General features: G+C 52.6%; 2 protein-coding genes across 7 annotated transcripts in view; one reads left to right on the top strand and one right to left on the bottom strand.

Moving 5' to 3' along the window:
- FKBP6 (FKBP prolyl isomerase 6) overlaps window positions 1-5,082 on the bottom strand; it is a 31,016-nt gene extending 25,934 nt beyond the window's left edge. Inside the window, exons 1-5 of one of the 4 annotated variants that reach the window (XM_030796306.1) lie at window positions 4,935-5,082; window positions 4,599-4,716; window positions 3,841-3,930; window positions 2,938-3,140; window positions 1,508-1,627 (exon numbers count right to left, since the gene is read on the bottom strand). In XM_030796306.1, the coding sequence (XP_030652166.1) occupies window positions 1,508-1,627; window positions 2,938-3,140; window positions 3,841-3,930; window positions 4,599-4,716; window positions 4,935-4,976 (573 nt within the window). In that variant the 5' untranslated portion in view covers window positions 4,977-5,082. Of the gene's footprint in view, window positions 1-1,507; window positions 1,628-2,937; window positions 3,141-3,840; window positions 3,931-4,598; window positions 4,717-4,805; window positions 4,876-4,934 lie in introns of those variants that run through there. The other 3 variants (XM_003276599.4, XM_030796309.1, XM_030796308.1) reach the window with 3 other exon arrangements.
- An 84-nt stretch (window positions 5,083-5,166) lies between these two features.
- TRIM50 (tripartite motif containing 50) lies at window positions 5,167-20,686 on the top strand. 3 transcript variants are annotated; one of them, XM_012496356.2, is made up of 7 exons: window positions 5,167-5,349; window positions 8,442-8,858; window positions 12,970-13,065; window positions 14,228-14,458; window positions 14,574-14,593; window positions 16,554-16,678; window positions 19,708-20,686. In XM_012496356.2, exons 2-7 carry the CDS (start codon window positions 8,460-8,462, stop codon window positions 20,295-20,297), a joined length of 1,461 nt encoding a protein of 486 aa, XP_012351810.1. In that variant the 5' UTR covers window positions 5,167-5,349; window positions 8,442-8,459; the 3' UTR covers window positions 20,298-20,686. The 3 variants fall into 3 exon arrangements, with proteins under 3 accessions (XP_012351810.1, XP_003276650.1, XP_003276649.1); XM_003276602.2 differs by having other exon boundaries at window positions 14,571-14,593; XM_003276601.4 differs by lacking the exon at window positions 5,167-5,349 and adding an exon at window positions 7,668-7,778 and having other exon boundaries at window positions 14,571-14,593.
- Window positions 20,687-21,918: the final 1,232 nt, after the last annotated feature.

Below are 21,918 nucleotides of genomic sequence, written 5' to 3'. Positions count from 1 at the left end.
TGCTGGGATTACAAGCATGAGCCACTGTGTCCAGCCATGTTTGCTGAATGAATAAAATTACGAAGGGAACAGAAAATAGCTCAGCATAACGTACACAAGAAGCAAAATCACAACAGGAGGCTTGATGACGCTGGAATTGCCTCAGGCTAGAATCGCCAAATGTCAGGGACATGAAATGATGATGGCAAAGGGGTGGAGAAATCGGTTGATGGAGGACCTAATAAGCACTGGGATGAGAATTTTTAAAAGTTAATAAACTGAATTGTTTTAGAGCAGTGAGATGGAAATTCTAAACACTTCTAGTTCAAGTACATATACAGAGGCAAATGTTTTTCACAACCTGAACACACCCATGTACCCAAGAACCACATCAAAACACAGAACATTCCCAGGTGCCTCCCAATCCCGTGAGTCCCCTCTCCAGCCCTTATCCCGCTGTGAGTCCCCTCTCAAGTCCTTATCCCTTTGGCATGAGGATTTTTTTTTTTTTTTTTTTGAGATGGGAGTTTTTTCACTCTTCTTGCCCAGGCTGGAATGCAATGGCACAATCTCAACTCACTGCAACCTCCATCTCCCTGGTTCAAGTGATTCTCCTGCTTCAGGCTCCCGAGTAGCTGGGATTACAGGCACCCACCACCATGCCCAGCTAATTTTTTATTTTTAGTAGAGACGGGGTTTCACCATGTTGGCCAGGCTGGTCTCAAACTCCTGACCTCAAGTGATCCACCTGCCTCAGCCTGGCATGAGGGTTTTTTTATTTTTTTTTATTTTTTTTTATTTTTTTTTTTTTTTTTTTTGAGATGGAGTCTCGCTCTGTCGCCCAGGCTGGAGTGCAGTGGCGCAATCTCGGCTCACTGCAAGCTCTGCCTCCCGGGTTCACGCCATTCTCCTGCCTCAGCCTCCAAGTAGCTGGGACTACAGGCGCCGCCACCACGCCTGGCTAATTTTTTTTTTGTATTTTTAGTAGAGACGGGGTTTCACCGTGGTCTCGATCTCCTGACCTCGTGATCCGCCCGCCTCGGCCTCCCAAAGTGCTGGGATTACAAGCGTGAGCCACCGCGCCCGGCCGAGGGTTTTTTTAAATGAGATTTTTCTTAATGGCTGCTCATGGAAAGTAGGGAGAAGGACAAAAATCTGTGTTTTTTGCCAGGCGCGGTAGCTCACGCTTGTAATCCCAGCACTTTGGAAGGCCGAGGTGGGCGGATCATGAGGTCAGGAGATTGAGACCATCCTGGCTAACACGGTGAAACCCTGTCTGTACTAAAAATACAAAAAAATTAGCCGGGTGAAGTGGCGGGTGCCTGTAGTCCCAGCTACTCGGGAGGCTGAGGCAGGAGAATGGCGTGAGTCCGGGAGGCGGAGCTTGCAGTGAGCCAAGATTGCGCCACTGCACTCCAGCCTGGTCGACAGAGCAAAAACAAAACAAAACAAAACAAAAAACCTGTGTTTTTTAAACAAGGAAGTTTTCAGGATCTAAACTTACACTTAACTTTCAAAGCATTCTTACCCTTTTATATCTCACTTTGGCATCATAGAAACGATTCTGGCGGAAAAGGTAGTTGCCAAACTCCCGTTCCGTAGCTGCCACTTTCAGGACCTTCTGAAGTGGAAATTGGTCTTGCTGCTCCTGAGGACCAGAGACAAGAATACTCAGCAAGGAAACTAAAAGCCATAATGCCACAATGGAAGTGTTAGTACACGTGAGCCCAGGAGTTCGAGACCAGCCTGGGCAACACAGTGAGAACATGTCTCCATTTAAAAAAATAGTAATTGAAAGAAAGGAAGTGTTACTACAGCTGTGAGCTCTTCTTTTTTCAGATCATGCACTTCTGTTTACAGCCTTCTGTGTTGGAGTCACCTCTGAATCTGACAGAAGCCACACCAGTGTTATAACCGGTCCCATTTTACACCCTAGAGCCAGAAGGAAGTCTACGTCTTCAGTCTTCCCCGATGTTCTCTGAGGAAGCAGTGTCCCATGGAATCAAAAACTGACGGAACTTGCCAAGCACAGAAGTCAGTGCTCAAAACCACTATTTGGCCACCAAGCACTGAACAGGTCTTGGTTTGCTCAGGGCCCTGGTGGTCTTTATGGTCGTGAAGCTCTGCCCTGGCCATCTGCAGAGTCACCCATAGAGCTTCTTTGGTCCCGGCCCCACCCCCCAGATCTTAAATGAGTTCACCACAGGTGGGACCAGGCATCTGCAAGAAACTCGCATCTCTGAAGGATGGGAAAGGGTGAGCTCCCTCACTTGGAGTGCTGACAGTTTAGCTGGGGAGACTCCATGTGAAGACATAAACCCTGGCATGGACCACCTCTAAGGCCACAGATGGAGTCAGTGTGAGACAGCATGATAAAGACAGTGCCTGTGACTGCTGATGGGGTCAGAAGCCCTGCATCTATGGGACAGGGTTAAGTGAAAGGCTACAAAGAGGAGGCAAGACTTAAGTGGTGAGGACAGTGGCCATACATCCCAGTTTGCCTGGGACTGTCTCAGTTTAAACCCGATGTCATGGGTAACCCCTCCAGTGAACAGCCCCTTTTACTCTCACCTGTGCTGGGCTGGACAATCAATTATTCAGTCACCCTAGTTATGAGCTACCAATGCCTGCCTTGCTGTAAACCAAACAATGATGAAAAGCAAGTGTTCACTGTCTCACAGGGAGAACTAGGCAAAGGGTGACTGGAAAATCAGTTCAAACCACTAATCCTTAAACTTACAGCCTTACCTTGCCCAGCACATTTATCTACACATGAGAGCCGTTACTAAGACAAACACAGACTAGGAAGCAGAGGAACTCCGCCACCACCGCACAGGAGCCGCGGGCGGACCCTGGAGCAGACGATCAGCCTCAGGGCAGGCTATCTAGAAGAATTACCAAAAACACCAACCTATTCGTCTCTCTATAAAGTGCTGACCTCTGTGCTCTGGAACTTACAGCTGAGAGAGCACAAAACTTGTCGGACTCAGCAGAGTCTAGGAAGTCAAGCAGCTCAATCTCGAACAGGACAGTGGTGTTTGGGGGGATCAAGGGAGGGCAGCCCAGCGTTCCATAGGCGTAGTTTGGTTTGAACAGAAACCTGGCCAGCTCTCCTCTCCGCATACTCAGAAGGCCCAGCTCCATGCCCCACAGTGTAATATCTGTAAGAAGGGACAAAGAAGGTGGGTGAAGCTTGCTCAGTATCCTGCCCAATGCTATCCGTTTCTTCCCCCTCTGAGTCAGCAGTACTCTGGCCTCCATGTCTCCCTCACAAAGTTCCCTCTTCCTGCAATGTCTTCCTCCTGAGCCTGTGCCCAGCTTCTAGTGATAGAAATTTTATTCAAACTTCCGGGCTCAGTTCAAATGCCCCCACTTCCAGGAAGCCTTCCCCGAACCTCCCAGCTAGAATTAATCATGCCTTCATTAAGCACACCCACAACACTGCTTTCACCTCCCAGGCACTCATCCGATTCTACCAAGTGAGCTGAGTGCAGGTCAGTCTCCTCCACTACATTGTGAGGTCCTTAAGGGTGGAGATGTTCTAATCTTCTGAGTACATCCTCTCTTTTCACCACGTATTGTGGGAAGTAAGTATTCGATTGAGTTTTACTTAATAAATGAACAAAGAAACATTCCCAGTGGTTAGTTAAGTCAGAGTGCAAAGATTATACCTTGCCTGTTAAGCCATCTCCCAAATGCCTAGGTCTCAAGGGGAGAGAACATGGCTGTTTTACCAAAACCCAGCCTCAGCAAAGCCAACTCAAAGAACCTGCGCTCTGAGCAGTCTTCCCAGCATGAGGCATCGTGCCTCATCTCGCCCCTAAACAATTCCTTCTTCTCCAGCTCCCACTCAGAACTTACCCTCTCCAAGTTTCATTAGCCGAGGAGTTTTCCTAAAGTAATTAGAATCGAAGGGTCTGTCCATGTGTTCCAGGTATCCCGAGTATTTCACTAGGATAGAAGAAAGAATGTAAGAAAAATGGACCCAAAACACCCACGCCTCCATAATATCGAGTCTCTCATTATCACACAGAACAATGTGTCAGATTAGCTTAAGCTGCCCGACACCCTGAGGTACAGGAATAAATCTTCTCTCTGCATTTTGGGTGCCAGCCCTTTGGCTCAGAGGTTCAAGAGCTTCGTGGAAGCATCACGCAAAGGGGACATGCGGTTCCTAGCTTTCCTCTTAAAAAAACTAATTCAGGCCGGAAGCAGCGGCTCATGCTTGTAATCCCAGCTACTGGGGAGGCTGAGGTGGGAGGATCACTTGGGTCCAGGAGTCTGAGACCAGCCTGGGCAACATAGAGAGTCTCCCATATCTACAAAAATATTAAAAATTAGCCGGGCATGGTGGATCGCGCCTGTAAATCCCTTATTTGGGAGGCTGAGGCAGGAGAATCACTTGAGCCCAGGAGGTGCAGGCTGCAGTGAGCTATGATCGCACCACTGCACTCCAGCCTGGGCAACTGAGCAAGACCCCGTTTCAAAAACAAAAAACAAAAATCCACTTCAAATAAAGCATTTCCAACCCCATTAAATGCTTTTTGAAAATGTAGCCTCTCTCTTCCCAGCAGAGTGCGATGACATGGATCCTGCGGACAAACCGCCCCAGGGCGTACCTAGCACTGAAGCATCAGGCGCCACCAGGTCTCCAGCTCCTTCTCGGATGACGTCCTTCAGCACGCCCCGGTCCCCCGAGATGTCCAGCATCCTCTGACTTAACCGCTCGTACAGGGACTGATGGAGAATGAAAGCCAGGCCTCAGAGCCGCAGACCCACCCGGCCCCACCTCAGCGTCGACGCCCCCGAAGCGTCCCGGCCCTCACCTGGCCGGGGGCGTCGTCCCCTTCCAGGACTCCCTGGTTTAAAGCGCTTCCCCCCATGTCCCCGCTGCCCTCCCTGGCTGTGACTCTTGTGGGGTTCCGAAGGCCCCTTTATGCCCGGCAGACCCCTACCGACGGCGGCATTCCATTCTGGGGCCACGAGGAGGCACTCATCGTTTTGTTCCAACTGCTGCCAATGGCCCTGGCCCTCGAGAGCTGTGGAACTACAGAGGCCACGCGGTGAGGTGCGAGGTGTGGCCCGTAATGGGAGGGCACGAAACATGATGGGACACGTAACGGGACCACGCAGGGCACGTCGGGCACGTGCAGGGGCGTGAGGTGGCGGCACGTAATGAGAGCGCGCAGAGCATGATGGGGCATGTGCGGGAGCGCGAGGCGGGGCATGTAACCATAGCGTGCGGGGCATGATGGGGCACGGACGTGGGGGTTTAGGTGGGGCACGTAATTGGAGCGCGCGGGGCATGATGGGGCACCTAACTGGAGCGACAGAGAGCATGATGGGGCACTTGCAGGGGCACGAGGCTGGGTACGTAACGGGAGCGTGCGGGAAATGATGGGGCACCTAACGAGCACGCAGAGCATGATGCGGCACGGGTGCGAGGTGGGGCGCACAGTGGGAGCTCGTGGGGCATGATGGGACACATGGCGAGGCTGTCAGGGCACAGGGGAAGCACTTTTGGAACACGTGAGTGACAGGGCTGCCGCCGTTGAAGGAGCCCTCGGAGTGGCTGTGTGGTGGGGCACGTGGGGCAGGTTCAGGAAAAAGGATGCAGCATGTGATTGCAGGGCAACCTGGTGAGGACACGAGAGCCACCTGCCATCAGCAGGGTTCAGGGCTCCCAGCTGTGGGTTACTTCCACCTTCTTCCACTTTCCCACTTCCATTGTGTTCTAGAGAAATTTAGGCCCAGACAAGACAGTGACTGATTGATTGATTGATTGATTGATTGACGGAGGCTCGCTTTGAGCCCAGGCTGGAGTTCAGTGATGAATCTCAGCTCACTGCAGCCGCCACTCCCTGGGCTCAAGAGATCCTCTTGCCTCAGCCTCCCGAGTAGCTGGGATTACAGAACTGCACCACCAGGCCCAGCTAATTTATTTTTTAGTTTTTAATTTGCTGGAAAGATGGTTTGTAGTTTTGTTGCTAGGCTGGTCTTGAACTCCTGGCTTCAAGTGATCCTCCAGTCTTGGCCTCCCAAAGTGCTGGGATTATAGGCTTAGGCTACAGCCAACATTCAATACTGCCCCATTGGGGGTTAAGTTTCCAACACATGAAATTAGGAGGATACATTCAAACCACAGCAGTATATTATGACCATAATATTCATTAACTATATAACAGGCAGGGCGCGGTGGCTCACGCCTGTAATCCCAGCACTTTGGGAGGCCAAAGCAGGTGCATCACTCCAGGTCAGGAGTTTGAGACCAGCCTGGCCCACATGATGAAACTCCATCTCTACTAAAAATACAAAAAATTAGCCGGGCATGGTGGCAGGTGCCTGTAACCCCAGCTACTTGGGAGGCTGAGGCAGGAGAATCACTTGACCCCGGGAGGTGGAGGTTGCAGTGAGCCGGATCGTGCCACCGCACTCCAGCCTGGGCAACAAGAGCAAAACTCCGTCTCAAAAAACAAACAAACAAAACCTGTATAACAGAGTGTCATTGAATTTCTAAACGTTGAAAGACTTCACATTAAAAAACAAAACAAAACTCACAATTCAATATTATTGAGTGAAAGTAACCAGACACAAAAGAGTACATTCTATATGATGCTGTTTATGTGAAATTCAAAAACAGTCCACGTGACAACATGGTAATAAGGACAGTGGCTGTCCTTGTTAGGAGTTATGACTGGGAGGAGGCAGGAGGGAGCTTTCTGGAAACACTCTGCATCTTGTTCTTGAGAGTGGGTGTATATACATCAAGTGTTTATCAAGCTGTGTGGTTAAGATTTGCACACTTGTATATGTTATACCTCGATTTTAAAAATCTAAGTAAAGAAAGATACTTCGAATATCTTAAAAAAAAAAAAAAGAGGCCAGGCTTGGTGGCTCACACCTATAATCCCAGCAATTTGGGAGGCTGAGGTGGGAGGATTGCTTGAGTTCAAAACTAGCCCAGGCAACAAAGCGAGACCCCTGTCTCTACTAAAATAAATAAAACAATAAAATAAAAAATAGATTGAACCATCATCTGCCAGTTTGTATTAGAAAAAGAGAGAGAGGGAAAGCTGGGTGCAGTAAGGCTCATGCCTGTAATCCCAGCACTTTGGGAGGCCAAGGTGGGAGGATTGCTTGAGCCCAGAAGTTGAAGACCAGCCTGGGCAACACAGCAAGACCCGGTATCTACAAAAAATTTTTTAAATATTAGCTTGGCATGGTGGCATGCACTTGTAGTCCCAGCTACTCAGGCAGCTGAGGTAGGAGGATGGCTTGAGCCTAGGAGTTGGAGGCTGCAGTGAGCTGTGACCACACCACTGCACTCCAGCCTGGGCAACAGAGCAAGAAGCTGTCTTTCCCCAGCCCCCAGCACCCCCACCCAAAAAAAGGAGAGTAAGAGCACGAGTTTGAGATTCAGAAAGAACTGTTTCCCAGCACCTATCTGCTCCTGTTGGGGTCATGAGGTGTGGACGGTGTACCCAGTCCCTCTGTTTCTGCCCCTCCTCCACAGTGGCCAAGGCCAGCACCTGAATGTTATCAGAGCAGGCTCAACAAAGGCTGCCTCCCCAGTCCCGTGATGTAACCCAGTTTCCACCTGATTCTGGTGACCTTGGGGACACAGGGGCGTTGCTGGGAAAGGGGAGGAGAGAAGGGGCAGAGACCAGGCAGTGGTGCAGGCGTCCAGCTGCACTTCCCACTTCTGACTCTGTGCCTGCTGTTCCCTGCTGGGAAGAAGAAAAGCCAGTGATGCTGGCTTGAGGCCTTAGTGGGAGGCCCAGCGGATTGTGAGAAGCCAGGTATTCCAATGTCGGGCTCTCCCTGGGGGCTGCTGGTGCTTCTCCTGTCTCATTGACAAGCTTTCGTGGGGGAGCAGGTGGGAGATCAGGGTAGAGGCCTTGTAGGTTCCAGGCTCTGTAGAATTACCTGGGAGTGTCACCTATAAATGTAGAGTTCTGGGTCTCACTGGAGATCCCCTGAAGCAGATCCTCTGAAGGTGGGCCTCTAGAATCTCTATTATACTTTTGCTTTCAACAGTTTCCCGAAAGTCTGGGAACTGATCTAGAAGGTGGGGAGCTTGCCTGGGTTTTGCTGTCCAGTTCTAGGTCCGGATGCCTGCCGGGGCTGGACCTTGCATTATTAGTGTCACTGCAAATGACCCTGCAGATGGTCTCTTTCATGCTTGTCTCCAAATTTGAGTAAAAAATGTAGAGACACACACACACACACACACACACACACACACACACACACGTATCTTCAAGGGACCAGTTTTTTCACTGCAGTCTTTTGTTTTACAGCTGGGGAAACTAGGGCCCAAGGTCATGTGGGTTAGGACTGGGATCCAGGACTCAAAGTGTTTCCTCTGAAATTCTGGTGCTCCTTAGGGTTGAGGGTGGTGGGTGAGTGCTGGACAGAGGGAGGGGAGGGGACAGGACTGAGGTCGGATGCCTGTGTTTCAGCCCAGGCAGTGAGTGTAGATGGCTTGGCAGGTGAGCCTGCCAGAGCTGGAGGACCGGCTTCAGTGTCCCATCTGCCTGGAGGTCTTCAAGGAGCCCCTGATGCTACAGTGTGGCCACTCCTACTGCAAGGGCTGCCTGGTCTCCCTGTCCTGCCACCTGGACGCCGAGCTGCGCTGCCCCGTGTGCCGGCAGGCGGTGGACGGCAGCAGCTCCCCCCCCAACGTCTCCCTGGCCCGGGTGATTGAAGCCCTGAGGCTCCCTGGGGACCCGGAGCCCAAGGTCTGCATGCACCACCGGAACCCGCTCAGCCTCTTCTGCGAGAAGGATCAGGAGCTCATCTGTGGCCTCTGCGGTCTGCTGGGCTCCCACCAGCACCACCCGGTCACGCCCGTCTCCACCGTCTACAGCCGCATGAAGGTGGGGATCGAGGGTGCAAGGGGGCTGGAGGGGCCTGCGGGGACTGGATCCTGTGCTCTCTGGCACCATCACCTGGCACCAAAATGATCCAGCTATCCTCGATTTCCCTCCAGCCCTGCCCTGGTGCATTCATTCCTTAGCGTTTGGGCGGCAGCTCAACCCAGGTGCCGGGGATTGAAGCCACACGCACAGGATGGGAGCTCCCTGGTGTCACGTGCTCACCCCTTCCTGTTTTTTTATTTGCAGTTCTGGTTTGTTTCTTTTTCTTTTCTTCCCTCTCCTTCCCTCTTCCTCTCCCTCTCTCCTTTCTTTTTCTTCTTTCTTTTTGGAGACAGCGTCTCACTCTGTTGCCCAGGCTGGAGTACAGTGGTGTGATCATGGCTCACTGCAGCCTCCAACTCCTAGGCTCAAGCAATCCTCCCACCTCAGCCTCCCGAGCGGCTGGGACTACAGGTGCACACCACCATGCCCAGCTCATTTTTTATATTTTGTAGAAATGGGGTCTTGTTATGTTGCCCAGGCTGGTGTTGAATTCCTTGGCCTCCAACCATCCTCCTGCCTGGGCCTCCCAAAGTGCTGGAATTAACAGGCATGCGCCACTGCCCTAGGCCCCTTGTTTGTTTCTGGACACTCCCCTGTTTGCACTCTCTGGTGCATGAGGGTGGGGACTTCATTTTGTACCCTGGTGTATTTCAGTGCCTGGAGCCATGCCTGGCACATTGTAAATGTCCAAAATGCTGAATCAGTGAATTCCTGCCTTTATAGGCCATCACCAAACCTAGCAGATCACTCTTTAAGACGAGTAATAATAATACCTGGCTGGGTGTTATGTATATAAAACACCTGTTATAAAACATATGGCTGGGTGGCTTATGCCTATAATAACAGCACTTTGGGAGGCCGAGGTGGGTGGATCACTTGAGTCCGGGAGTTTGAGACCAGCCTGGGCAACATAGTGAGACCCTGTCTCTGCAAAAGTTTCAAAATTAGCCTGGTTGGCCAGGCACAGTGGCCACTCCTGTAATCCCAGCATAAAGCTGGAGGGAGCATGGGTGGGGGTGAGATAGGCCCAGCGAGGTAAGCTACGGCCAGGGCATGGAGAGGCCAGTGTGACCAAGGAAGGGATTTGGAGTTTATTCACAGGATGAGGGAGAAAGGCGGGGGCTGGAAGGTTTTAAGCCCGTGATGATATGCTCAGATCCCTCTGGCAGAGGGGAGCTTTGAGGGTGAGATAGAAAGACAGTGAGAGATGAGGGTGCCAGGACCTAAGTTGGTGGGAACTGGGACAAAGGCCTGGGGCAGACCAAAGAAATTTCAAAAAGAAAAAACCCTGACAACTGTGTGTGGCAAGGAGGGTGAGGGACGGGGAGGTTGACTCCAGCTCTGTAATTCCCCCTCGCACAGATGAAGTGATCGCAAGGGAGGATCTGGCGTGGGCAGGTGGAGCGGGAGGTGCCTGGGGATGTGTAGTCGGGTCGGGGGGCGTGCAGACCAGGACAGCGATAGGGCTCAGGGTGACAGGTGTGGAGGGTCCTTCCTCCTGGTGGTCACTGAAGTCCCCTTTGGTGGAGAAAACCAACCCAGGAGAGTCTACATAGTGACAAGGGAAGACATTGATGATGACCGCAAGGGGTACCAGCCTTAAAATCTGGATTGAGCGAGAGAGAGGCCTGAAAAAGGGATAGAAAGAATCCTCAGAGCGGGAACAGCGGCTGAGTGTGGCCTCCCGGAAATCAGAGAGACAGAGACTGAAGGAGGAGATCACATGCGTGAAATGTCTCTGAGGACTGAAAAGTGTTAGATGCAGCAGTAAGAACTGATTGTCTTGGCAAGAGCGGGTTTAGGGGAGTATGGAAGGTGGAAGCCGACTGCAGGTGAGGAAGCCGAGTTTATGTTTTATTAGTTGATGGGAAGGAGGGAGGGAAACAGGCTGGGAGCTTGTCTGTCCTTTGTGGTTAGGATCCAGCAGCCCAGCTTGGGTCCCTGTTTTAGATTTGGGCTTTTTTTTTTTTTTTTTGAGATGGAACTCGCTCTGTCGCCCAGGCTGGAGTGCAGTGGTGCGATCTCGGCTCACTGCAAGCTCCGCCTCCCGGGTTCACGCCATTCTCCTGCCTCAGCCTCCCGAGTAGCTGGGACTACAGGCACCCGCCACCACGCCCGGCTAATTTTTTGTATTTTTAGTAGAGACGGGGTTTCACTGTGTTAGCCAGGATGGTCTCGATCTCCTGACCTCATGATCCACCCGTCTCGGCCTCCCAAAGTGCTGGGATTCCAGGCGTGAGCCACTGCACCCAGCCAGATTTGGGTTTTGATGATCCCAAGGCTCTTCTCTGCTGCAACACAGAATACAACTAAATTTCACTCCTTTATTGCCTTCTTTTAGGTGTTCCTGTTGCCTCTTGTTTATTGAGATCTTGAGATACTCAACTGATGGGTGCATTGATTTGCATAACTTAGTTCCTCCCATGGGGAAGGAATGAGTCCCATCGGTCTGCCTGGGAAGGGTCACATTGCAATGCTGTTTTTAGGCCGCTGTGAGATGTTCTGATGCCTCGTTCTCCAGAGCAAGGACTCTGTCCATTTATGCCAGCAAGTGCTTTATTCTTTACTCAACTCCCTTCCTGAAAGCCCCTTGCAGCTCTCTGGTGCTTGGGCACGATCTAAGCCAAATATTCTGTACATTGCATGGGTACAAACCGACGGGGGCTCTGGTCAAGTTGTGCAGTAGATGGTGGTCCAGGGGTCCTGGTTGGCACCCCCAAGGCTAGGTCAGATTTGGGGCCAGGGCAGTCCAGGAGAAGTGCATTTATGTTAGCTTGGGGAGGTCGCAAATCGTGCTGTGTCCAAGCCCACCAGGAATGGATTCAGGTGTTTATAGGCGTGGGGATTCACCAGGTTTAACTCAGGCCCGTGTAAGCACCACTGGCCCTAGAATTAGCCTCACCTGGCGCCGGCCTTTTTGTGATGGTTCCTGATTAAATACCCACTAATTCTGGATCTGCTGGTGACCACAGAGTTCACCTGGTGGGTCCCCTAGAGGCAGCATTCAATCCAGGAAGTGCCAGCATCACATGGTGACTTCTGGTAGCTGTAACATTTAGTGACTCTCTCCATGTCATGCAGAGGGGTGACATCGAGACCCTCTTATGCCTGGGAATTTCCTACTGTCAATGCAGAATATTCTTTTTAAAAAAAATTAGGCCGGGCACGGTGGCTCACGCTTGTAATCCCAGCACTTTGGGGGGCCTAGGCGGGCGGATCACGAGGACAGGAGATCGAGACCACGGTGAAACCCCGTCTCTACTAAAAATACAAAAAAATTAGCTGGGCATGGTGGCGGGTGCCTGTAGTCCCAGCTACTCGGAGAGGCTGAGGCAGGAGAATGGCGTGAACCCGGGAGGCAGAGCTTGCAGTGAGCCGAGATTGCGCCACTGCACTCCAGCCTGGGTGACAGAGCGAGACTCCGTCTCAAAAAAAAAAAAAAAAAAAAAAATTAGAGATGGGATCTCACTATGTTGCCCAGGCTGGTCTCAAACTCCTAGCCTCAGGTGATCCACCTTGGCCTCCTAAAATGCTGGGATTACAGGCATGAGCCATTGTGCCCAGCCTAGAATATTCTTGAATTATTTTATCTTATTTTTTATTTTTATTTTTTTGAGACAGAGTCTCACTGTGTCACCTAGGCTGGAGTGCAGTGGCATGATCTCGGCTCACTGCAACCTCCACCTCCCAGGTTCGAGCAATTCTCGTGCCTCAGCCTCCCAAGTAGCTGGGACTACAGGTGTGCGCCACCACGCCTGGCTAATTTTTGTATTTTTAATGGAAATGGGGTTTCACCATGTTGGCCAGGCTGGTCTCAAACTCCTGACCTCAAGTGAAGTCCCACCTCAGTCTCCCAAAGTGCTGGAATTACAGGCGTGAGCTTCTGCGCCCGGACTATTCTTGAACAATGTAACCTGTTTTGGACTCAAGGGTACCTGGGTGGCTCTGGTTCCCACCCTGGTTTCCCTGGGAGTGCTTGTGGCCATTGGGATACTCCGAAGAAGGTGACCCAAGGAGCTGAGAGGGGGAGGGATCAGCTGCTCATGGGGCCATGGCCTGTTGCCTCCAGGAGGAGCTCGCAGCCCTCATCTCTGAGCTGAAGCAGGAGCAGAAGAAGGTGGATGAGCTCATCGCCAAACTGGTGAACAACCGGACCCGAATCGTCGTGAGTGCCCCTTCCCTCTGCCCCTGCCTGGGACCTGCCACCTTCACTTTCCTGTAGAGCTCCGTTCTCATTGGTCCTTTACAGAAAACCATGCCTTCCATATAAAGCCAGAACTCAAAGCATTCTGGCGGGGGGTGGGGAAAGCGCAAATCCTCTCAGGGGAATTCAACCCAGTTGTTGTCAGGACTGGCTCCAAGTTGGCTTTTGCCCTCTGTGTCCTTGAGACTGAGATAACCCAGGACTTGAGTCCCAGGGGGTAAACAGCTTAAAGCATGGGTGTGACTCCTCCGCCCCTGTGCCACCTGTGTCTGCTTGACCTTGCCAGCCTGTCATGGTGCCCTCCCAGTACCTGGGTGCGCAGGCGTGGAGAGGCTGGCAGCCCTGGGCCCTGGCTGATCTCCTGAAATGAGAGGTACATGGGGCTGGGAGGCGTGGAGCCCCGGCCCTGGAGGTGGCTGTAAAACAGAAACAGGAGCTGAGCGAGATCCAGGAGCACTGGGCCTCCCTCATTTACCCTCCTCACCCTTGCACGGCAGGCAGTATCAGCCCTGCCTGGTGGAGGCGGAGCTCAGGGCTCTGCAGGCAGTTCTGGCTCCCTCACAGCAAAGTCTGCTCGCCCAGGGCCTTCCTGCTTTCCTTCAGTTGTGGAACCCTGTGATAAAACAAAATCTTACATGCACACTTAATAGTTGAGATAGGCAAAGTGGGGTGCGGTGGCGTGCATCTGTAATCCCAGCAACTCAGGAGGCTGAGGCAGGAGGATTGCTTGAGGCTGGGAGGTCAAGGCTACAGTGAGCTATGATCGTGCCACTGCGCTCCAGCCTGGGCAACAGAGTGAGACCCTGTCTCTAAAAAAAAAAAAAAAAAATAGGCCAAAACAGAGCCACTCCATTTGAAATGGGAGCTGCGGCCACCCTCCCCACGGCCACCGCCAGGGCTCCCCAAGCATGAAATGGGAGCTGCGGTCACCCCCCAGTCGCCACCGCCAGGGCTCCCCATGCATGGGGTGAATTCCCTGCCCGGCACCAGGCCATGCAGCCTCCTCTGAGACTCAGGTCCCAGGACCAGCCCAGTCAGGAAGGCCCTGGGGACACCGAGGCCGGCCAGACAGAGCCTGGCAGCTCGGCTGTGACTCTGCAGTGACCAGCCCTCCCTGTCCCAGAATGAGTCGGATGTCTTCAGCTGGGTGATCCGCCGCGAGTTCCAGGAGCTGCACCACCTGGTGGACGAGGAGAAGGCCCGCTGCCTGGAGGGGATAGGGTGTCACACCCGTGGCCTGGTGGCCTCCCTGGACATGCAGCTGGAGCAGGCCCAGGGAACCCGGGAGCGGCTGGTACGAGCCGAGTGTGTGCTGGAACAGTTTGGCAATGAGGACCACCACGAGTTCATCCGGGTGAGTGGACAGGGAGGTGTCCCATCCCTATACCTGCCAGGGCCTTCCCCTTCCCAACAGTGCCCTGGCTTCCCACCTTCTAGCCTTAACCTCCCTCTCTCTTGCCTTCCAGAAGTTCCACTCCATGGCCTCCAGGTAATAACCTTGGAGAGAGCTCAGCCAGGGTCTGGTGGCTGCGGGCACGGGCCTCTCAGCTCCACTGGTTCCTCCATTCGGCTTAACCAGCGCCTCCCAAGCAGCTGCCCACAGCTGGCTCTATAACTGAGCCTGGGGAAAACAGAGGAAAGTCACGTCCCTGCCTTCAAGGGTCTCGCAGATGGGTGGGGAGGCAGATGGTGAACTGTGGGTACCTAGAACAGCAGAAGTTCACTCAAGCTACAGAAATACTAGAGGAGGGTAGCTCATGACTGCAATCCCAGTACTTTGAGAAGCCAAGGCAGGAGGATTGCTGGAGGCCAGGAGTTCAAGACCAGCCTGGCCAACGTAGTAAGACCCCATCTCTACAAAAAATACAAAAATAAAAAAATTAGCTGGGCATGGTGGCATGCGCCTATAGTCCCCGCTACTCATGAGGCTGAGGTGGGAGGATTGCTTGAGCCCAGAAGTTTGATGCTGCAGTGAGTCGTGATCATGCTACTGCATGATCCAGCCTGGGTGACAGTGCGAGACCCTGTCTCAGAAAACAAAACAAAACACTAGAGGAGGAGCAGGTGTCTGGGGGGCCTGGCAGAGGGGCACAGGCCTGATGGCTGAGAAGGGCCCAGGACCTGAGTTTGCCAGGCAAGCCGAGGGAATGGTCCTGTAAAAGGGGGAGTGGCGTGCGGACTCTGGTTATGAGAAGTTCAGGGTGGGTGGGTGTAAGGCAGAATATCAGGAGGAGTGGGAGCTGGGAGAGGTGGGAAATGGCCAGAAGCAACATCCAGGAGCACCGGCCATCCCTTGCTTACCCTCCTCACCCTGGCGCAGCAGGCAGTATGAGCCCTGCCTGAAACTTGCTCTGCAGATTGTGGAAAGAGAGCGGATCCATGTTCTAGACCCAACAAACGAACACGTGCAGTTCCCAAGCCTTCCTCACTCCCTGTTTATGGGAGACTCCTTGTTTCTCACATTTCTTTTAGTCTTAGAGACAATTTGGTCAGGAGACATGGGTTTAAATGAAAGGACAGAGGCTGGGCACGGTGGCTTACACCTGTAATCCCAGCATTTTGGAAGGCCAAGGCAGAAGGATGACTTGAGGTCAGGAGTTTGAGACCAGCCTGGCCAACATGGTGAAACCCCGTCTCTACGAAAAATACAAAAATTAGCTGGGTGTGGTGGTGGGCGCCTGTAATCACAGCTGCTGAGGAGGCTGAGGCATGAGAATCACTTGAACCTGGGAGGTAGAGGTTTCATTGAGCTGAGATCACCCCACTGCACTCCAGCCTGGGCGACAGAGCAAGACTCCATCTCAAAAAAAAAAGTCTTGGCATGGTGGCTCATGCCTGTAATCCCAGCACTTTGGGAAGCCAAGATGGGTGGATTGCTTGAGCTCAGGAGCTCAAGACTAGCCTGGGCAACATGGCAAAACCATCTCTACCAAAAATAGAAAAAAATTAGCTGGGCATGGTGGCACATGCTTATAGTCCCAGCTGCTAGGTAGGCTGAGGTGGGAGGATCACTTGAGCCCAGGGGGTTGAGGCTGCACTGAGTCAAAATCATGCCACTGCACTCTGGCTCAAAAAAAAGACACATTACTTGGCCCCCATAATTGGTTTCTGATTGGCAGGTCTGGTGTGGGCTCTAAGAACCTGCATTTCTGACCATTTCCCAGGTGGACCATTGACTTTCCACTGGGAATGGGTTGGACCATTTTCCAACCAACACTGCTGGTCCCCAAACCTGCACTCTAGAAGCACCGCTATAGAGCATTTCCCCTTCTAGGAAGGAGATGGGTCCTCCCTGAAGGGCTGTGCAGGGGAGGGGACGATGGGCACTGATGGGCATTGTGACTGCAGTCCTGCACTGTGGATCTGGCTGGGCAGACATACATAGGATGGAGGGGTGGGGTGGGCCACGTGATACATCACTCTCTTGTACTGTGAACTGTCACCTGCAGAGCAGAGCTGCCGCAGGCCCGGCCCTTAGAAGGCGCATTCAGCCCCATCTCCTTCAAGCCAGGCCTCCACCAGGCTGACATCAAGCTGACTGTGTGGAAAAGGCTCTTCCAGAAAGTTCTGCCAGGTGAGGCCCTGACCCATCCTCCTTCCTGAGGGCTGCCGCCCAGGGCGGGTGGCAGTTCATCGATTGTATCAGAGAGATAATAAGCTACAGAGAACTCAGACGGAGGTTTGTGGAGGGTCCTAGTGAGAGCATGGGACTGAGTTTCTGAATAACTTGGGTTCCTGCTTACTCCTTCCTTTCCTAGCTGGTGGCTGGGCAAGTTGTGTCATTTCTGAGCCCCAGGTTCCTCATCTGTAAAGTGGGGCTATTCGCACCCACCTGGCCAGGCTGCAGAGCTTGTATATAGGCGTGTGTGTTGCAGCTTAGTGCTTCATAAATGGTATTAGGTTGGTGCAAAAGTAACTGCAGTTTTTGCCATTACTTTTAAAAGTAATGTACTTTTTGGCTGGGCGCAGTGGCTCATGCCTGCAATCCCCAGTACTTTGGGAGGCTGAGGAGGGCGGATCTTCTGAGGTCAGGAGTTCGAGTCCAGCCTGGCCAACATGGTGAAACCCTGTCTCTACTAATAATACAAGAATTAGCCGGGCATGGTGGTGAGTGCCTGTAATCCCAGCTACTCGGGAGCCTGAAGCAGGAGAATCACTTGAACCAGGGAGGTGGAGGTTGCAGTGAGTTGAGATCGCGCCATTGCACTCCAGCCTGGGCGACAAGAGCAAAACTCTGTCTCAAAAAAAAAAAAACAAGTAATGTCCTTTTAAAAATGTCCTTCCTACTCAAAGGACAAGTGGTCTTAAAAGTAATGGCAAAAACCGCAATTACTTTTGAACCAACCTATTCTTGCTCTCTGTCAAAAACAACTCAAACACATTTCATTCCTTTATTACTAGCATGCTGTTTTGTACATAAGGGAGACTGCTAACGGAGTGATTTCATCCACCAAAAGCAAAAATAGGGTTTATATAAAAGAAGGGGCTGGGCACAGTGGCTCACACCTGCAATCCCAGCACTTTGGGAGGCCAAGGTGGGAGGACTGCTTGAGGCCAGGAGTTCGAAACCAGCCTGGGTAACATAGTGAGATGCCATCTCTACAAAAAATAATTAGTGGGGTGTGGTGACATGTGCCTGTGGGCCCAGCTATTGAGGAGGCTGAGGCAGGAGGATCACTTGAGCCCAGGAGTTGGGAGGCTGCAGTGAGCTATGATCGCACCACTGCACTCCAGCCTGGGTGATAGAGGAGACCTCATCCGTAAGAAAGAAAAGAATGAAGAAAAAAAGGAAAGGAAAGAAGGAAAAAAATTGCAGTTTGTGAACTGTGAATCCTGTTTGTACATCTCACATTTCTTTTTTTGAAGGAAAATTTGTATTATTTTAATGTACAGAAAACTCAACAGTGTACATTTTACCCAGTTTAGTGGTAGTTTCTTTAGCCTTTGCCTTTTTGAGCTTGGCAATGTGAGCCACAGACTTGGGACCCAGGACAGTGCCTCCCCAGTGATGGCGGTTCTCATCACATTTGTTGTTGTAATTGGTCCTGGTAGCTTCCACCAGCTTAGCCAAAGCTCCTTTGTCTTCCAAGTTAACCTGTGTGAAGGCGACAGTGGTGCAGGTCTTCCTGGGGACTAGACATCCCAGTCTTGCCTTCCCCTTGATGATGTAGTCAGGGACCCCATTTTACAACACAGGCACAGGCAGGAAGACAGCAAGCTTGATGGGACCCATGCTGCGTGGAGTCACCACCAGTTGAGCCTTTTTTCTTTTTCTTTTTTTGAGACAGAGTCTCTCTCTGTCATCCAGGCTGGAGTGCAGTGGTGTGATCTCAGCTCACTGCAACCTCTGCCTCCCAGGTACAAGTGATTCTCCTGCCTCAGCCTCCTGAGTAGTTGGGACTATAGGCGTGTGCCACCACGCCCAGCTAATTTTTGTATTTTAGTAGAGACGGGGTTTTTCATTATGTTGGCCAGGCTGCTTGCAAACTCCTGGCCCCAAGTGATCCGCCCGCCTCAGCCTCCCAAAGTGCTGAGATTACAGGCATGAGCCACTGCGCTTGGCCCAGCTGAGCCTTCCTGTTCTCCACCAAGGTGGTGACGGTGTTAATTCCTGCTCCAAGGACAGGTGGCCTCTTAGTGGGGACATCCCCTTTGCCGGCAGCTTTCTTCTCAGTCAGGGCCAATAGTCTTCGCTTCTTCTCTTGCTTTGCCCCTGGTCTGTACTTGTGGGCCAGCTTAAGCAGCTGAATAGCTGTTTGGCAGTCCAGGGCCTGGGTGAACTGGTTAATAGCGGGAGAACTTTCTGCTACTTATAAAGGATGGCTGTCTGCCGCTGCACCCTGACCGAGCAGGACCATTGCACAAAGTGGGCGAGGTCCCTTTTGGCCTGGAAGTCCTGTCCAGTGCCAAAAGTCTTAGGCCTTTTCTCAAACGGGATTCACCACTTTCTTGGCCTCCTGCTTCTTCACGCCAGCAGGGGTCGAAGCCACCTTCTTCCCCTTGGCCTTCTCTCCTTGTGGCATCTTGGGTGGCGGGAAGGGGTGAGGGGCAGGCAGGGGGGAGCACATTTCGCATTTCTGGGGTAAATGGATCAGCTGGTAGCTAGCAAAAAGCTCAGGTGGGCTAGTTCATCCTTGAATAGGCTGACTAGGCTAGCAAATCCAACAGCTGCAGTTGTTATGGGTTCTCCAGAAACGCCTGAGGGCTGAGCTGTAGGCTCACGGGACAGTTGTCTTCCAGGTCCTTCCCACAGCATCTCTGCATCAGGCAGATGGGCCAGAACCCCTGAGCCCAGTGTCTATTTCTTTCTCCAGCCACCTCAGCCCCCACAGCCCACCAAGCCGCTCCCTTTTATATAAACCCTGTTTTTGCCTTTGGTGGATGCAATCAGTCTGTGATTGATCTTCCTTATGTAAAACTTCATTCATTCATTCATTCATTCAAGGAGCAGCCCTGTACTGGCCCCTTCTAGATCCTGGGCATAGAGAGATGAGGAAGACACAGCCCCTCTCCTTGGGGAGTTCAGGGCCTCCGACAGCTTCTGTGGGCGGGGTCTGCTGCCCTCCACGTGGCCTCACAGACCCTCTGTGATCTCCCTCCCAGCCCCAGAGCCTCTCAAGCTGGACCCTGCCACTGCCCACCCACTCCTGGAGCTCTCCAAGGGCAACACGGTGGTACAGTGCGGGCTCCTGGCCCAGCGGCGTGCCAGCCAGCCTGAGCGCTTTGACTACAGCACCTGTGTCCTGGCCAGCCGCGGCTTCTCCTGCGGCCGCCACTACTGGGAGGTGGTGGTGGGCAGCAAGAGCGACTGGCGTCTGGGGGTCATCAAGGGCACAGCCAGCCGTAAGGGCAAGCTGAACAGGTCCCCTGAGCACGGCGTGTGGCTGATCGGCCTGAAGGAGGGCCGGGTGTACGAAGCCTTTGCCTGCCCCCGGGTACCCCTGCCCGTGGCTGGCCACCCCCACCGCATCGGGCTCTACCTGCACTATGAGCAGGGTGAACTCACCTTCTTCGACGCCGACCGCCCCGATGACCTGCGGCCGCTCTACACCTTCCAGGCTGACTTCCAGGGCAAGCTCTACCCCATCCTGGACACCTGCTGGCACGAGAGGGGCAGCAATTCGCTGCCCATGGTGCTGCCCCCGCCCAGCGGGCCTGGCCGCCTCAGCCTCGAGCAGCCCACCAAGCTGTAGGGCCGCCCGGGGTCCTGCCGGCCCACAGGCCCATCCCCGCGGGGCATCGGGGACTCGCGGGCTTCTGCTGGGTCCTGCCCGAGGTGATATCGTCACTGTTTAGGAAGGTCTTCAGGCCTGTGTGTCCCTGGAACATGTAATGATTGATAGGGAACAGGACCCCAGTCCCTTTCCCCTCAGCCAGGGGTGTATTTGTAAACTTCGGCCCCCAGGCCTTGGCAGCCAGGGACACACTGAACTCCCCATGGTTCCTGCCACTAGCTAACCACTCTGTCTGCGCAGACGCTTCCGAGGGCAGAAATAGTCCCATGTATACCTTTTCCATATTACTGTGAACTTCCAACTACTATCAAGGATAATAAATTTGACATTATTTCTTTCTCTTTAAATGATTTGCAAATATTAGTCGCTATACATACTGCTCTATGCTTGAGTCTTTTTTCTTTTCTTTTCTTTTTTTTTTTTTCCTGAGATGGAGTCTCTCTCTGTCACCTAGGCTGGAGTGCAGTGGCACGATTTAGGCTCACTGCAACCTACACCTCCCGGATTCAAGTGATTCTCCTGCCTCAGCCTCCCGAGTAGCTGGGATTACAGGCGTGTGCCCCATGCCCAGCTAATTTTTGTATTTTTAGTAGAGATGGTTTTGCTGTGTTGGCCAGGCTGGTCTTGAACTCCTGACCTCAAATGATTCACCTGCCTCAGCCTCCCAAAGTGCTGGGATTACAGGCATGAGCCACTGTGCCCAGCCTCGAGTCTTTAGTTTTAGAGACAGGATCTTGCTCTGTCACCCAGGCTGGAGAGCAGTGGTGCAATTGTAGCTCACTGCAGCCTTGACCTCCCAGGCTCAAGCGATCCTCCTGCCTCAGCCTCCTGAGAAGCTGAGACAACAAGTGTCTGCCACCATGCCCACCTAATACTTAAATTTTTAGTAGAGACAGGATCTTGCTATGTTACCCAGGCTGGTCTGGGCCTCAAGCAATCCTCTCACCTTGGCCTCCCAAAGCACTAGGATTACAGGTGTGAGCCATTGTGCCTAGGCTCTTATACCCCTTTGACTCACCATATCCACAGGCTAAGTGGGTTCTGGAAGCTCCAGGGTAGCCCTCTAACCAAGATGCTGGCTCTGGCCACTGGAAGTCAAACTGGGTGTACAGACCAATAAGAGGGCCTGAGGGAGACTACCTGGGGCAAACAGCAACCCTCAGCCTCCCCACAATCCTGACTCTCCTCCCTCCTCTCCTCAGTCTCCTTTGAGGATTCAGCCTCTCCTCCTGGCCATTCATGGCCTGAGGGCCTCCAGGCTCCCCTTCTGGCTGTCTACACCTCCACACCCATGGCTCCAGTCATCACTTCCACAGGGATGACTCAGAAGTTCCCTCTCCAGGAGACCTGACCCTTACATGCCACATCCACTACAGCTCCAGCCATTCAGCAGCTCCACCTGGACGTCAAGGGCCTGTCCAAAACCACGCTCATGATCTTCCTACTCCCCCATCCCTGAGATTTATCCTGTGGCTGTAGTGTCCTCTGGCTACTGTAACAAATGACCACAAACTTGGTGGCTTCAAACAAATTTAATCTCTCATGGTTCCGAAGGCCAGACATCCAAGATCACGATGAC

The sequence above is a fragment of the Nomascus leucogenys genome, chromosome 17 (genome assembly GCF_006542625.1).
Source record: "Nomascus leucogenys isolate Asia chromosome 17, Asia_NLE_v1, whole genome shotgun sequence".
Lineage (NCBI taxonomy): Eukaryota > Metazoa > Chordata > Mammalia > Primates > Hylobatidae > Nomascus > Nomascus leucogenys.
This window is presented reverse-complemented; position numbering and strand designations above follow the sequence as displayed.